The 16,892-nt window shown below is 39.0% G+C and overlaps 1 protein-coding gene across 1 annotated transcript; it reads left to right on the top strand.

Annotated features, from left to right (window-relative positions):
- The first annotated feature begins 1,742 nt into the window (after positions 1 to 1,742).
- Positions 1,743 to 14,529, top strand: chadl.L (chondroadherin like L homeolog). The gene is made up of 5 exons (XM_018258773.2): positions 1,743 to 1,842; positions 6,893 to 7,053; positions 7,808 to 9,466; positions 11,121 to 11,287; positions 12,980 to 14,529. Exons 2-5 carry the CDS (start codon positions 6,901 to 6,903, stop codon positions 13,158 to 13,160), a joined length of 2,160 nt encoding a protein of 719 aa, XP_018114262.1. The 5' UTR covers positions 1,743 to 1,842; positions 6,893 to 6,900; the 3' UTR covers positions 13,161 to 14,529.
- Positions 14,530 to 16,892: the final 2,363 nt, after the last annotated feature.

Below are 16,892 nucleotides of genomic sequence, written 5' to 3'. Positions count from 1 at the left end.
ACATGCTGCTGAGAAATGTATCAACTTAGGGGCAGAAGCAATTGGAAAAAGTTTTCATTTCTGGTGAACAATCTGAAAAAAGCTCAATTGAAAAAGAATTTGGAAGGTGAACAACCCCTTTAAGAGAGTATTTAGCCAGCCCTTTTCCTATGTACATAGAATCAGCCTTTCCATTTCAATTAAAGTGGACCTGTCACCTACACATAAAAAGCTGCATAATGAAAGTCCTTTGCACATTAAATATGAAACCCCAAAAAAAAATTTCATTAAAACATCCATACCTGTTATAAAGGTGTTTAAATATCTAAACTGTCAATCAAATATTACCTGCCCCGCCTCTATGCCCGTGGCATAGAGGAGGGGCAGTCAATTACTTTCACTTTCCATTCAGCCCTTCCTACATGTCACTGCTCTCCCCACATTCCCCCTTCCCTCCTCAGGCTCTATAATTGTGTAGGGCACTGCACATGGACATTATGGTGCATACACAAGATTTTGGGGTGATACACAATTTCCCTTAATAACTGTGTCCACAAAATGGCTGCTGCCTGCTTGCTGTGATTATATAATTCCAAGACAGAAGGAAACAAAATTTTAATAATAAATACAGTGTAAGTAAAGTTTATTTTGCTCAACTAACATGATAGAAAAGAATTTGAAATTATTTCTTAGGGTGACAGGTCCCCTTTAAATGAACAATTCTACTATCTTATAACAATATACACTGGTGTTTGTATAGTCACATTTTCTATGGTTTTGGATCAGGAACAATTAATACTTCATAGATATAGTTCGAGTAATTCCCTCAACTGTAAGACCACAGAATCGTTATATTTTTAGGATATTCAGGGGACCTCGCAGAAACCACCCTAGAGCAGATACAGCTCAATACTAATCTTTATAAAACACGACATGCCATCAAAAGTTACTTTGATTTAATTTATTTCTTTTGTTCTCGTTCTACATTTTTTCTTGTATGCAAATATCTGATGATGTTACATAAATGTTACAACTGCCTTTCTCTAAAAATGCTAAAACTCAAATAAAAACTATTGAAAAGAAAATGTACAATTTCTATTTTTTTATCATTCTAATTAATATAACTTTGATCCAAGTGTTTCAAGCCACCAAGAGACATTCCGAAAAGACAAGAACTTCCAGTAAAATCACTGAATGGTGCGTAGAAACAAAATCTTTATGTACTGTGGATTATACAGAGAATAGGCGCTTTACAGTATTTAACACAAAAGGAATGGACTCACCCTAGAAACACTTAGGGGCCGATTCACTAAGGGTCGAATATCGAGGGTTAATTAACTAGGGGGTCGAAATTTTTTTTAAAGAGACAGTACTTCGACTATCGAATGGTCGAATAGTCGAACGATTTTTACTACGAATCCTTCGATTTGAAGTCATAGTCGAAGGTCGAAGTAGCCCATTCGATGGTCGAAGTAGCCCAAAAAAAACTTTTAAATTCAAAGTTTTTTACCTTCGAATCCTTCACTCTAAGTTAGTGAATCGGCCCCTAAAAGAAGAAAACATAATGTACAATGAATACTACTTGTATACTAGTAAGCAAAATATTTTAAGTGCTGAAGATTACTGCTTCCGCACCCTTCCCCTGTTATAAACCTAGTGGGTTAACTGTTAAATAAGACCCAGCTTTAGCAGGTATGTGATATGTGGCACCAGCTCTACTCCAGTCTCCTCCTCTCCTTTCCTTCCCTTGGAAGTGGGATAGCACTTGTGGATACCAACTCATTGAGTGCCAGAGTCCCCTGCTTCACCAGCATTCTACAGTAGCTCTTACATGTGTATCTCGCCTGCTGAATACTACGCACAGTAAGTCTCTGGATTTTTGTTTTTTTATAATTAGATTGTGTTTATATTACTCATTCTTCAACAACAAATTACATTCAATTTAAATTTCTCTTTAGGGCAGAGACACGCATGGAAATTCGGGGAGATTAGTCGGGATGCGACAACTTAGGGTGACTTTGGAAAACGAAGTGCTCCAATTGCCATCCCGCCAGCGATTTAAATTCTAGCCGGTTTGGAGAGATTAGTCACCCGAAGAAGAGGCGATTTGTCGTCGGGCAACTAATCTCCCCAAATCTCCACATGTCTCTGCTCTAAACCACTTGTAGCAGTCAGCATTTGTATGTAATCTGTATGTTGGATGTGCACTTCTGCGCTGCATGATGAATATGATAGTGCTTAGCAAATGCTTATTAATAATAAAATGCTTTCAGACTGAAAGAAACGTACACATTTTTGGGTCATTCTGGATGCTTATTAGCAGAAATTATCCTTTCAGGATAGGGAGGAAATAATATGTGCTTACTTACACATTTGCATTGTTATTTATTATTAAGCTGACATGCACCAACAGGATTCACTTTCAGGTTCAGGAGGAAGTGATAGAAGCTTCCTTATACATTTACAGACCTCTTACATTGTTATTTATTATTAGCAGAAATGCACCAGTATGATTTACTTTCAGGTTAAACAAGAAGTGATACTTGCCTACTTACACATTTACAGACCTCATATACTGTACAATTAATTTGTTTTTGAGGAGGCAGGGCAGCCGCTCATATTACAGGATTACCTCCAATTATGAAAAATAGGGCAAAACTGTGAAAAATCCTTACAAATGCAAAGAAAACTTGATTCGTTTAAGCAGTTACAAATGGCTCGTGTTTTAGGAATAACTTCTTTGAAACAAAAATGAATGTCTGTTATAGTGCTTGGCTGCTAGACCTAGATCTCCCTAGAATAAGTTATTTGCTTGGCTATTTATACAGGAGGCACAGTTGTTGACTGTGGGCATAAGTTACCTTACTTTAAATGCTTAACTCCTTATTAGGAAGCCGAGGAAGCAACTGTACTTTGGTGAATGTGCAAGGAAATAGTTTGTCTCAATGATAGAAATGTAGTTTTATGGTTTAATATGTCTTTCATTTTAGAAGCAACTGTATTTTAGCATGAGTTCCTTTTTCATTTTAGTACAAATGTGTTAAAAGTAATCAAGCTGAGCATCCAAACGTACATTTGCATAAAAATGTTGCAGATAGCTGACCCCTTTTGCCCGTGGTAGAATGAAAGGAGTGCAGAAAGTATTTGGAGTGTTGACAGTAGACACACTGTTCATCTGTAAGAAATTTGGCTACAGACTACCCTTTCACTCTCCTCGTTTCCTCTGTGTGCCGTGGAGCATTTAACTGAATAAGTCTTTCATTCTTCCAGGAAAACATCAGGTCTAAATGCTGGACACCAAGGAGAGAGATCAGCTTACAGATCTATGTGAAACAAGTTTGAACAAAAAACTATCTCTGTAGTGACATTAGATGAGAGTGAGAGAATTGAATTTATCAAATATTTTCCTATGCCATGTTTGACAATAATAGTCATTGGCACCAAAAGGCACAAGTGTGACATAGGGGATTGTATGGCTTAAATCTGCTGTTATTTGACATGGCCTAGTTTATGTAAAATAATGTAAATATTATTATAAATATATTATAGCTGCAGCCAACATTTTTATTTTTGTTTCTGTGTTCTGGTCATTTTTGCACCCCAGGGTGCAAGTGTTATATTGCTTAGGGCAAAAATCCAGTGGGGCTCATTTATTAAAGCAACGCAGCGCATAAGTGGACGCAAAAGATTGTCTGCGCCATCACAAACGTGATCGCTAATATATTTGCGTGATATTGCGCATAACACAGAGCTTTTGCGATGGTTTTGTTTATGCGCATTGCGCAAAAGATTGGGCATTTATGTCGCAAACGATGCCGTGGTTGTTAGGGGCGTGGCTGTGGGCGTGGCTACAATGCGCTTGCACTGCGGCCGTCGCAGATTTGCGTCTGTATATGTGCAAAACTGCACCCGGGCAACAGCACCACAATTTTTACGACTGCCTCTTCGTGGCGTAATAGTAACGCTCTTCAAAATGCGCATTCCTGCCCAGCTGCGCTAGTATATTCACATTTTTGCGTTTCATGTTGCTTAAAAGAGAATTTTATATATGTGTGCAGAGCCACAGTGCTAAACTGGGTTCTGGCAAATACAATGGGGCTGCTGTTGGTGGGGATGTTTGTTAACTCAAAGTTAACTCAAAGATGAACAACCCCTGTAAAGTGCATATTAACCACGCCTTCCACCCAACATGTTTATATTGACCAAGGTTCCTTTAAGGGTATCAGGTAGGCTAAACACCTTTGCAACCAAACAAATATTAGCACAGAAACAAATGCAGATGCGTCTAAGTGAACGCAATATGCGCAATATGTGACGCAACTAATTAAAGCAGCGCATTCATACATGAGCACAACTAATCCTTACCTTTGCGGTATCTTCCTGTGCGCACAATTTATTATAAGCACTGCGACAGCTGATACGCAGTTTCACACGTCGCACCTGTCTGTGTCTACATTAGCGCACAAATTGCACTGTTAAGGTATCGTGCACTACATTATTAAATACTCGCATGCGCTGGGCAAATGTAAGGCCACTGCGCTCTTTTTAGCGCTGCGCTGCGTTAATAAATGAGCCCCAGTGTGAGGAGCAGAGCACATAGTAGTTAGGAGATGCAGCCAAGTCTGGTTCTTACTGTCTGCTGTAGTGTCTGTTTGCAAGTTAAGGGATATGTTGGGTGCATAAAAAGGGTATGCTTTCTATGTGCCTCCCCCAACCTAAACCGACTCCAAGATGCAGCAGATGAACACAGTGTTCAAAGTGCAAAAAAATTGCTGATTTCAGCTTTTTTTTGACTTTGCACACTGCATTCTGTACAGAAAACAACTCCTAAGGGTCGGGACACATGGGCAGATTCGGGGAGATTAGTCACCAGGCAACAAATCTCCTCCTCTTTGGGGCGACTAATCTCCCCAATCTGCCTTTACCTGCCTTCCGCCGGCTAAAATTAAAATTGCCTGGGGGCAGGCACTTGGAGCGCTTCGTTTTCGGAAGTCACCTGAAGTTTACTTGTGAGGCTATGACGGGCGACATTGGAAAACGAAGCGCTCCGAGTGCCTGCACCCAGGCGATTTTCATTTTTGCCGGCGGAAGGCAGATTGGGGAGATTAGTCGCCCTGAAGAAGAGGAGATTTGCTGCCTGGCGACTAATCTCCCTGAATCTGCCCGTGTGCCACGACCCTAAGTAGTTCAGATAGAAGAGACCACACCACTTTCAAGCAAGCACTTTTAACAACTGATAAAAAAAAATTGAGTCATTTTTCCCTTTCCCATATTTTCTTTTGCTTGCGGAATAAACGGATTCCATCTCTTATTCATCAAATGATACTTTACAGCCCAAAAAATACAGCCCAATTAGTAGGTGACAATGATGGATTTGAACATTACTCTTCCAGGTGAAATTACACCATCTGAGAATAAACTCTGTGGGCCAGCTTTATCTTATCAACAAAAAACTTATCAACAAAAAAAAATACATGCATTATAGCCACTAGGGAAACAAACGTGTTTTCCTAAGCATAAAATCTAAACTTAATGGGGTTCCATTAACAGCAGAGGAAAAATGTAAAATTTGCCTCACAAGATTCCGGGCACTTTTGTTGCAATTTAGAACCCTTCAGCCCCAATAATATATCCATATTAATTATAGTGTACTCACAAACTACATGGTTTGGTGCACATCCATTATGGTACTAATGCTATAGCATCACAGAGCATGTGCTTGTTGCAGACACTCCTAACAAAATTCAAGATGGGAACTCCTGTGACAACTTTGAATTCCTGGATCATTACTACTATAGAAACACTAGACCTTTTAGGCTAGTTCAGTAACTTCAAAATATAAAATGTCTAGTCATATATATTCATTTTTAAGGTTTAGTTCTCCTTTAATATTATGCCATTTATCAACCTATTTCAATCTGCTTCTTTTTGAAGCAGCTCCCTTTGCTTCTTAGCCCTGTTTTTTGTACCCAAACTTACACTAGGTGTGGGAGCAATGTTCCCTCTAAGATGTGCACTTGTTTGCGCGCACACAAATGAGGGCAGTGCACACAATAAATGGTGGTGCGCACAAAGAATTTTGTGTGAAAACACAACATTTTGTATCAGTTCTGACCTGAGCACACCGTTTTTAAAAAACTGCACACACAAGTTTAAAATGTGCCCGCAAAAGATTTTTTGCACACGTAACCAAAGGAGAAGGAATTGAAGGGAACATTGTGTGGGAGTATACATTTATCTCAGCCTCTGGATATACACATCCAATCTAAAGCAAGAGAAAGATATTTGATAACTGTCACATGGGTCATTAGTCACTGCCGCCCAAAACAAAATACATGCCTCACGTAGGTTGCTGCTCACATCTCAAGGCTCTGCTCTGGCAAGGTTCTAGTTTATATAACCTTACTCTAATAACAAAATTCAGTCAGTGCAGTAATCTATACCAACTAATATGTAAGTAGGCTATTATTGGGCAAATTTTCTTAGTGTTAAACATGTATTTTTATGCTAGCATAAACCTTGAACTGTGACTGTGAACCACAAGGTAGCACAAAATGTTATACTAAATTTCTATATTGAGAAAATATATCATCATACTTTCAGTAGTAGCATGATAACAAGTTACTGGGCCCCAAAGCAAAATATTTGCTGGTCCCTCCATGTTACAAATGGTGCAAACAGATACAGTATTGACATTGCATACAAAACAGGACCCTGCTTGGCCACCTATACTTCTGGGGCCACATTATCCACTATGCCTGCTGCCTCTTTTAGATGCTCTTGATGTCATATGTGACTGCCAGCAATGCCATTAGTAATGCTAAATATGATTTTTACCCTCTCATGCTCTCTCTCTCTCTCTCTCTTGCATTAAAATCCCACCATTCTTATTATATGTACCACTTCTCTTTAGGTTCTGCAATGTTGCTGTTTGTCTTCACCTTGATCATCATGACAGCTGTAAAGCCGTTGTTTTGTGATCGCTGCCCTCGAGTCTGCATCTGTGATAACATCAGAACGTTTGTGGCCTGTACAAACAAGAACCTGACAGAAGTCCCAGCCTCTATCCCACAGGTCTGTCTATCACTTCCAGTCTCAGAATTTCATATTTTAGATCTTACCAAACACCTTATTGTGCACTCACTGAGATAGAGCAAGTAATACTCACATTTCTCTCATCTTCTAAGAGCTAAATGAGCTCATTAGAGTCACAGAAAGATTGGGGGGCCCAAGAGTGTAGAAGGTCAAGTAAGGCCTGAAGGGCCTGATGAAGTGGATTATTAAATGGGCTAAACTTCCTATGTGCATATAAGTGTGTGTTTGCGGCTCCAGTCAAATTTTCACTGTACTAGTTAAAATAAAAACCAAGATTACAGGACTGAAAGGCAACAATGCTAACCCCTGAACCACCATGCTGCCAAAAAATAATATCATGGGAGAGCATGCATTTGTATGTAGATTATTCAACATTATAGGACAATTGATTTGATCTGGCACATTTTATAGTTTAGAGACTTTAGGATGTGTTTTTTGAATATTGCTAAATGCATTTTGCATACCGTTTGTGGGCTGTTAGACTGGAACAACTGGAAAATAGAAAAATAATTGAATATGTTTATTGATGCAAAAACATATGAAAAACATTTTTGCTGAATGTTTCGGTGCACCATTCAGTTTCAGATGGGAGGGTAAAAGTCATAAAAAGGTTGAACATTCACAAGACATTTAAATGCAGAGACTCAAATGTACACATAAGTACTAATAAAGCAAGTTTATTAAATATATAGGCAATCCTATCTTGATTCATAATGTGTTTCTTGCTTTACAGTACACCCAAAAGTTGGATCTCAGAGGAAATGATCTGAAGGTTATTGCCAATGGGGCATTCTTATCTGTACCATATTTGACACACCTAAGCCTTCAGAAATGCAATATTGAAAGGATTGAGGAAGGTGCTTTCCGAGGTCTTGGGCGATTGATTTACCTCAACTTAGGCTCTAACAAAATCAGTTTCATATACCAGGAGTCATTTGATGGACTGTCAGCTTTGGAGCAGCTTGTCCTGGAAAAGAATCGCCTTGAGGAGATCAAGCCTGGGGCCTTTGGTCAATTGGGTTTTTTGAACTTTCTTCATCTTGGAGACAATTTCCTTGTTTACTTGCCAGATATGTTATTTCAAGGACTGCAGCAAGTTAAGTGGATACGTCTCTCAAACAATATGATTAACGTGGTATCTAATGAGGCCTTTGCAGCACTTCCAAACCTAAAGAGGCTTAGTTTGGATCACAATGAACTCCAGTACCTTCCAACCGAAGCACTTTTGAGAATGTCTGGTCTGACTAGATTGGAACTGGGATGGAATCCAATGACTTTCATTTCAGAGGAAGCTATTCAGATGGCATCCCTCAAGCAGCTCTTTCTCAATAGCATGGCGATACAGGATGTGTCTTTCAAAGCTTTTGAAAGAAGCCCACAGCTATCCCTTATTGATCTAAGTAACAACCAGATAAGGACAATACAGGTATTAGCAGGTTTAGAACATTTGAATCGCTTGAACCTAACAGGAAATGCCATACGTTGCGATTGTGAGCTGAGATCTTTTAAGCGATGGGCTGACGTATCAAGGGTAAAAGTTGATCTTATTTGTGCTGGTCCAGGACATTTTAGGGGAGATCATTTAGATTCTCTGAGAGCCATTGACCTGAAATGTGGTAATTTCCCAGAAGAAGATTATAATCTACCCCCAATAACTCCAAAACCGGAAGAGGAAAGTTCTTGCCCACAGGGGTGCGACTGTAAACCTGATGTTAAACATGTGCTCTGCGAAAATAAATTCCTCCAACAGATTCCCAAGCGGTTTCCCGTTGACACAACCCTTCTAGATCTGCGTAAAAATGTTTTCAATGCCATACACAAAGGGGCCTTCTCAGAAATGAAAAATGTGGCATCACTTCATCTTCAAGATTGCAAGATTAATGAAATTCAACCTGGAGCTTTTGCAGGCATGAAAAATCTAGTTTATCTCTACCTATCGCACAATCATCTCTCGTCTATTGACCCTGAAGTCTTCAGGGATGCCCCAGTGATTGGCTACCTTTACTTAGACCACAACAGATTTACTAGGCTTTCAAAGGGGACCTTCAAATTTCTTCCCAATCTCTTTTCTCTCCACATGCAGTACAACTCTATCAGTTCACTCTCTGATAACCTTATGTCTGGGGCAGACAAGTTGCATTGGGTCTATCTGACAGGCAACAATATCAACTACATTGCTTCATCAGCCTTTAAAAACACCAAAGATTTAGAAAAACTATATCTGGATGAGAATCTACTAATGGAGGTGCCAACGCAAACTCTTAAAGGACTGCCTCTTCTAAATGAGCTTAGGCTATCCAAGAACCTCATCAGATCGATTGGAAATGGAGCTTTCTTACCAGTATCTCGTTCACTACAGCACCTGTATCTCAATGACCTTGGCCTGGAACAGGTATGGTAATCAGTAAGAGAAAAGTTGCACTATAATTATCTGCATTGCCATGCTTAGTTATATGTACATAGGTTTCCAAATTGGTATACTTTCAGGGTCGGACTGGGCCAGCGGATACAGAGAAAATACCTGGTTGAACTACCAGCTCTTGTGGGCCCCACTGGCCCAGATCTGCACCCAGACTTGCCATTTGCAGACTCCTTCCTGCTGCTCCTTCCTGCCTAAAAACCATAGTGCTCACAGCTGCACAGCAGGAGGTTTGGGGGTTCAGAAGGGGGCCCTGGAAAGCAGCCCTGTGGGCTCCGGGCCCCCCCAGTCCGACCCTGCATACTTTAATTCTCGTTCTAAACTTTTCCAAGCTTGAAAACAACAGTAAAATATTTTTCCAATGTTCTTTTTAGTGGGCAAAAAGAATCAGTTTTATATTTGCTCTATTAGTAGATCATAGATTTGAATATATAAGGGTTCATCTACTATATGTAGGTCAAAGTGCAAAAAAAAGTGCAAAGCATGTTTTTTTGTACTTTGCCCCACATATTACACCCTATATGCAGATCGTGGAACTCCAGAATAGAGCACAAATCATTTTCCATAAATATAGTAGTCTGGGGGCAGCACACAAGCTGGGGAGGTTTAGGGGCAAGGTGCTGGGGATCTCTGTGCTTACTGCATGCCTGTGGTGTCCAGAATCTCTGCTTTAAAAGTGAATATAGGGCTCATTTACCCCTTGGAAGGCAGTGTGAAAGAACAGGCATAATTTGCCATTTTGTTTGCACCATGTTTTTCTAAGTAAATGAATTGTCACAGTCGCCTCTCTGTGCTATGTTTCTGAGTACAGAAACTCAGAGTACAGAACCAAGCCAGACACGGGGAAGAAGTGTTCTTTGCATGAGCTAAGAGACAATCTTTTGCTCCCCTTAGTGCTCTAGCACTTTTACGTAAATGACTCTGTTACACATAATGACTTCTTTCAGTTGTTTACAATAATATATTACCAACTGGTCTCTGAAGTTTGCATTTTACAATAAATTAATTTATTTAACCTCTCTCATGTTTCCCTTTGGCAGGGAAGCAAGGTCCTCCACTTTCTAAGCTGTTCCACTCTGATATATTAGTGGATATCAGAACAATTTTTTTTAAAACTCATATTTAAGAAAAACAATAACCATGTAAAATAGAAAGCAGCTGAATAAAATAATTACTGTAGTGTACAGTTATAAAACAATAGGTATCTGAAGGTGAACCTATCCCTTTAATATAGAATGCTCATAATAAGTCACACCTATTAGCATATAGAAGGCAAATGCTGACTCTTTATACTGTATGTGCAAAATATCTCAGTCACCTGTGATTTTTCAAGTCTTGTTACTAATGTTCCTGGCATTCAGACAGCAATTCAATATTTTTTTACTCAGTTTGGGAAACTGCTAAATGTACTGTTTTTGTCTGAAGCAACACGGTAACTAGCATCAGAAATCTGGATGCTTGTAAGGGTCAGGTCAGAGCAAGGTGGGTTACAGTCATATTTACAGATTAACGTACTGTACAGGAATGCTTATGGAACTGATTACATAAATCAAGAAACTTTTTCTTTTATTGTCTTAAGTAATGTAAATAAACTTTTTTTTTTGTTTTGCGTACTGATGATATTTAGATTTCTAGTGGTGGATTTGCTGGACTGGGACAGGAAATTAAAAGTCTTCATCTAGATAACAATAAACTGCAGAACATTCCCAACTTGAAGCCTTTCACTGGACTAGAAGTCATAAATTTAGCAAACAACCCCTTCAATTGTGACTGCCGTCTGCTACACCTTCACAAGTAAGTAAATTTCTCTGCCCAATATTTAAAGTGGCTGTACCCTCATAATTGCTTTCTGTTTGAATTCCACTAAATATGTTTAAATAACTACACACAGAAGAACATTGCATGCACTGACCATTCATTGCACACAATTATTATTATTATTATTATTGACATGTATTTATATAGTGCCAACATATTTCGCAGTGCTGTACAGGGGCTGCATTTTGCAACTTTGGGGTCCTCAAAAGCGGAATTAGCTGTTAGCCCTGCATTAGAATGTAGTTATAACCATGTGGTCTTTACAGGGAATTGTACATCTGCTCAGTTCTATATAGTAAAAAAGTGGATATAGTTGACACCAATTAAATATCTTGTTATGTCAAGAGTACAGTGGCATCTGCTGATTGTCACTTACTAAACCCCAGTATATCAACTGGGGCTCAAATGGCCTGTAGAGTGCATCGCTTAGTAGTTTGTAGTAGTAGGTCCCTTAAGCTATAGGCCTGTAATTACACAGACACACACAATTACAAATACTGTAAATACATTGAAAAGCTAGTAATTTGTATAAAAGCTGTTTTACTCTTAAAGGGCATGTAAAGGCAAGAAAATAAAATCCCATTTTTACTTTCTTTAATGAAACAGAAACCTATCTCCAATATACTTTATTTTAAAAAATGTGTACTGTTTTTATAAGAAACCTGACTGTTTGCAGTGAAATTCTCCCTTCATTTACTGCTGTGGATAGGAATTGTCAGACAGTCCCTGGGAAGTAATCATATGTATGAACAGCAGGGGGAGCCTCCACTTACTTCCCAGCCATGCAGAACTCAAGCAGCTTTGTTTGTTTCCCTGTAGAGCAGTCAATGACTGTATAGAGATTTGTATTGGATTTTATTTTTGCCTTTACATCCCCTTTACTGTTTCCAACTCCAGCTCAGGGGCACGCCGCCAATGATGGGAGTTGAGAAACTCGCCTCAGGTGGCACGCCGGAGAGGTTTCCAGGGGCGGCAAAAAGCCACTCCTGGTACCTTTAAGAGCTGAATTTCCGTTTTTTAAACCGGAAATTCGGCTTTACTAATGCGAGTGAGCGCAACTGCACTCTCCGCGTTAGTGTTCCTGCCTCCCCTCCCGACTGATAAGCCGGCGAGGGGGGGCAGCGTTGCAGGAGCCGTCTCATTTACTTAGAATCGGCGCTGCTCCAGCTGCAGGGACAAAGATCATGGAGCCAGATTTAAACAGATAAACTGGAAAGGATTATTTTTCTGCAACCACTGGTTCTGCAGAGTTGGAGAAAGTTTGTATTAAACGATACAAAAACTATAAAATCCACATTAGATTACATGACAACACAGGACCCAGGGCAATCTGCCTATTCTGATTATTAATCAGTTTTGCTGTATCGGCTTCTGGCAGATATTGACTTGTGCTGTTTTGATCATTTATGACGATCCCTAAGCAGCCCAGACCACACTGAGCATGTGCACAGTTTTGTCTTGCAAAGATGTTTAACAAAGTTACAAGATGGTGACCCCCTGTGGCCAACTTTGAAAGCATAAATAATTTGTTTGATTAGGCTTGTGGTGCAGTAAGTTCATGTTTATGTTTAGTATACAAAATACAGCATTTCTAGCCTTATTCTACTTTAGACTTGACTTCCCCTTTAAGTAGGCTACGTTCTAATTATGCAGTATTTGATTTTTAAGGTGGATCAACAGCCTAAATCTAAAAGTGGGGGCAACATGTGCCGCTCCAAGCAGTGCAAAGGGACAGAAGGTCAGAAATGCACCATTCTCAAAATGCCCTGGAAATGATGCAGAAAAAACAAACAAGAAAAAGAGGTCACAGCATGTTCCGAAAGCCAATCAAAAAACTAAACGTGGCTGAAGCAGCAGAGGAACCTATATGGTCATACTCAGTTATATTACAGCACATTGTACATCTCCTGCATCTTTCACTGGTACTTAATAGCAGCGTCAAAGCCCTTTACAAGGAGAATTACTGCATGCAGAAAACAATGCGGAAGTGAACAAGACAGCGGGCTGGCTTTTCTAAACATTGGAGGAGTCTGGGTATTTTGTTATGCTCATAGCAGATCATTAAGTTTAACCCTTTCCTCAAAAGATTTACTAGTTAGCATCTTGATCTGGAAGGAGAAAAATGGCTTTCTAACTAAAATATGGCAAAAATAGATCAGGCTGTAGATGAGAAACTTTATTATATTACTTTATTAATGCCAGTAGCCAGTATTCTCTCACTAGCTTAAGACATCTAAGACATCTTATCTTCTCTTGAAGCTATTTGTCTGCCATTAGGAAGCATCAAGGAAACTTCACAGTAAAAAACCCCCTTTCTGCACCTTCCTTCTTTCAGTGTAAAGGTATGCCCTTGTGTCTTTCATTATATTAGTCGGAGAAGCAAAGATGCAGGGGTCATCAGGTAGCAGATTCATGCAAGAAAATGCAGTTTTGCACAATAATATAATAATTATCCAACCCAAATCCAGCCTTATAATGTGTATTTTGTTCTATCAAGTTATGGATACATTTATATATTGTATATCTGGAATTAGCATAGTATACTTTAACTTAAACAGTTGCTTTCATTGAAACCTAACACTTTTGATTTAAATTGCACGCCAGCTTGTGGATAAGGGGCTGTCATTTTGATATTAAACCTTTATTCCATTTGTCAGTATGAAACTAGTATAGCCAGGCTGGCATTTTAGTATTTTGATGTAGAAAGGGTCATAAAAAGATATTGTTTAACAAAAAAAAAACTGCATAAGTTATGTTATATATTTCTAAATAGTGTGCTTGTTTTTTTTATATGTATAGTTTTATTAAAGGAACAAAACTTATCTTAAAGGGCTGCTTTGTTGGTGATAAAAATGTTTTAGAATGTCAGACTATATATCCATATTCAAAGCAAAGTATAGATCTGTTTTGCCCAGTGCTATTTGTTTTTAACAACATTTTTCATTGTAATGCATGTGGTAACGGCAAAACAGGAAAACTTAATCTCTCCATGACAACAGACATTTCTTTACATAGTAGAGCAATACCTCCTTTATATTGTGCACTCCATCAAAGCAGTGCCATATTGTAATAGTTGTAACCTACTCATTATACCAGAAATTTGTTTTAAACTGGAAATATACTTTGCCTACCTCTTCTTTTCATGAGCAAAGAACTTCAACTGACTTTGTACTTTCCTATGGATAACACTGCCTATTAAAATGCAATGTTTTCTTTGATTGACTGTTATTTAAATTATTACTGCTTTTTAGCCCACAGTAGCACAAATTTAAACACAGGCAACAAAACTCCCCATGTGCCATTGCCATAAGGTGAGCAAAGATATGCCCCTTATAATGCTCATTCCTGTAGCACTTGCTCCCCACTGCACATTGTACTCTGCACCGAGCTCTGAATAAAAAATCCAGAGCTCAGTGATAAGCACAGCACCAAGAGGGACACCTAGCACTGTCCTTTCCATCTGCCTTTGATCAGAAAGAAATAGTTTAGCAATAAATGTGGCTGCACCATACCTTGCACATCTGAATGGCAGTGCTCCACTCACGCAGGTCTCTGTGCTCCAAAACAGAAAGGCCTACAGCTATTTGTAAATGCCCCACACATTGGGCAAAGCACAAAAAGATGGCTGACTGCAGCCTTTTGCACTTTGCACACAGTGTGGGGCATTGTAAATGAGCCCTTATATCTTCATGGAGTATGCATATTCATCATGTATTTACCTGGATTTTCTGTCACAGTTCAAAACATTCTGGTAAATTAATTGGCTACTCTAAAGAACAAACAGCTGTGAAATTCCCTCTGGTGAACTGTGCCAAGCTCTCTTTTCACTGTTCGATATATATAATATATACCATACACAACCAATCTCTCTATTCTACATTCTTTTAGGGGTTTTAAGGGCATATTTATCAATGGGTGAAAGTTAGTTGAGTTCTCCACTTGATAAATACTGTAAGTGTCAGAGTGGAAGAATGTTATTTTGGTGAGTTCTAATTTCACACTTTGATAAATCTGCATCTCAGTCAGTGAATTGGTTCTGAGTCACAAGGCACGTAGTGGTACTAGGGTTGCCACTGTTTCTGGAAAAAAATACCGGCCTTCCTATATATTTATCTTTTTCCCCTTTTAGATTAGTATCAACCATCATTTTTACCGGCCAGGCCCTAAGTGGTACCCAACTGAATTAAGCTGAAAAGCATTCTAGTGGTGCTCCTGCTCTAATTTTGGTTCTTGTGCAGAGCTAGGACCTAAAAATATAAACAGTTAATATGACCTCTTGAAAGTTTTAAAATGGTGTGTAGAAAGAGTCCACCCAAGGGATGCAAGGTTTAGGGAAAAAACTTCCAAAACAAATCTTCAAAGAGTGGCACAGCTAGAATATTGGGTATTTATTAATTATTGGACCTCACAAGTTATACCCGTGTTATACACTGTCTATGCACTATACCCCTATTATTGGGGTGTGCTGTAGGCCTTCCAATACTTAGCAAACAAAGCAGTGAAAGGTTTAAACAACAACCAAAAAAACAGGCTTCTCACTCAGCACCCAGAGCTTGTACTCACAAATTAATATAGGTTGCCCTTAGGCATTTTAACTGCTGTCCACATTAAATTCACGATAAAGCCTTTTATGATTAAAAAAGAAAAACCATCTCCCCAAAATTACACATATACCAAGTTCATAGAAAATTTGTATTACAATTTTGAAATCTGAACAACCAATGAATAAAAACAAACACAAGCTAGCTTTAACTGAGGGGTTAATATCCTTAACTCCTCCCTTGCTTCATACATTGTTTGTGTCACCAATGATTGAGACTGAGCACAACCTTTTTTGTTTAAAGATCTAAAAAACACCTTAAGCCATTCACAGTTCTCCAGTATTATTATAGTACATCAACAGTCATTACAAAGCCCACTGAAACTGTATCGCTTAGGATGTTAATCAATTATATTTCAGAAACACCATTCCAGCATCCATTGTTCCACAATGCAGCCCAACTTTGTGTGCTCATTAATTAGTTTTAAAAAAAACCTACATGTGAGCCTATTGTAAATGCAGGGAGGAACAGCCATATATTGTAGTGTGTACTTTATAGAGAATTTTGCACAGAAAGATCACTGTAGCGTGCGCATAAGAAAATGTCTTTTAACAGCTGGCTCTTTCTGCACTTTCACATTTACCACGTCCCCCGGTTTCTACAATTTGAATTGTAACGTGCAGAGCTTTTAGGGTATTAAAGGACAGTGCACATAGCCAGCATCTATTCAGTCTGCACTGTTCCCAAACGTTAGTCAGTGAGGAGTTTTATACTTATCTACTCCTTCTTCTGGCCAGAGGTAGTAATTGAAGGGAGGAAAGGTATAGTGTTGAAATGGACTGGTGACTAGTGAACAGGAGAAGCTGTGGAAGCAAGTTTGAAGAAGGAGTAGATAAGTATAAAACACACAGATTCCAGCCCTGTATCTGTTACAGTGAAAAGATACATTTAGATGATCGGAGCAGACTAAGCCCCCGGGGGTACTTCAGGTTTACATTTTCCCATGGGTTATAGCAGGGATCCCCAACCTTTTTAACCTG

Source organism: Xenopus laevis, chromosome 4L (genome assembly GCF_017654675.1).
Source record: "Xenopus laevis strain J_2021 chromosome 4L, Xenopus_laevis_v10.1, whole genome shotgun sequence".
Taxonomy (NCBI): Eukaryota; Metazoa; Chordata; class Amphibia; order Anura; family Pipidae; genus Xenopus; species Xenopus laevis.
The sequence above is the reverse complement of the archived record's forward strand: the minus strand, read 5'-3'. Positions and strand labels throughout refer to the sequence as shown.

Bases quoted from the DNA above. Each gene is read 5' to 3' on its own strand.
- chadl.L (XM_018258773.2), top strand. From the start codon at position 6,901: ATGTTGCTGTTTGTCTTCACCTTGATCATCATGACAGCTGTAAAGCCG. The intron at 9,467-11,120 runs GTATGGTAATCA...GATGATATTTAG, and splicing joins ATGACCTTGGCCTGGAACAG to ATTTCTAGTGGTGGATTTGC. The intron at 11,288-12,979 runs GTAAGTAAATTT...TTGATTTTTAAG, and splicing joins CGTCTGCTACACCTTCACAA to GTGGATCAACAGCCTAAATC.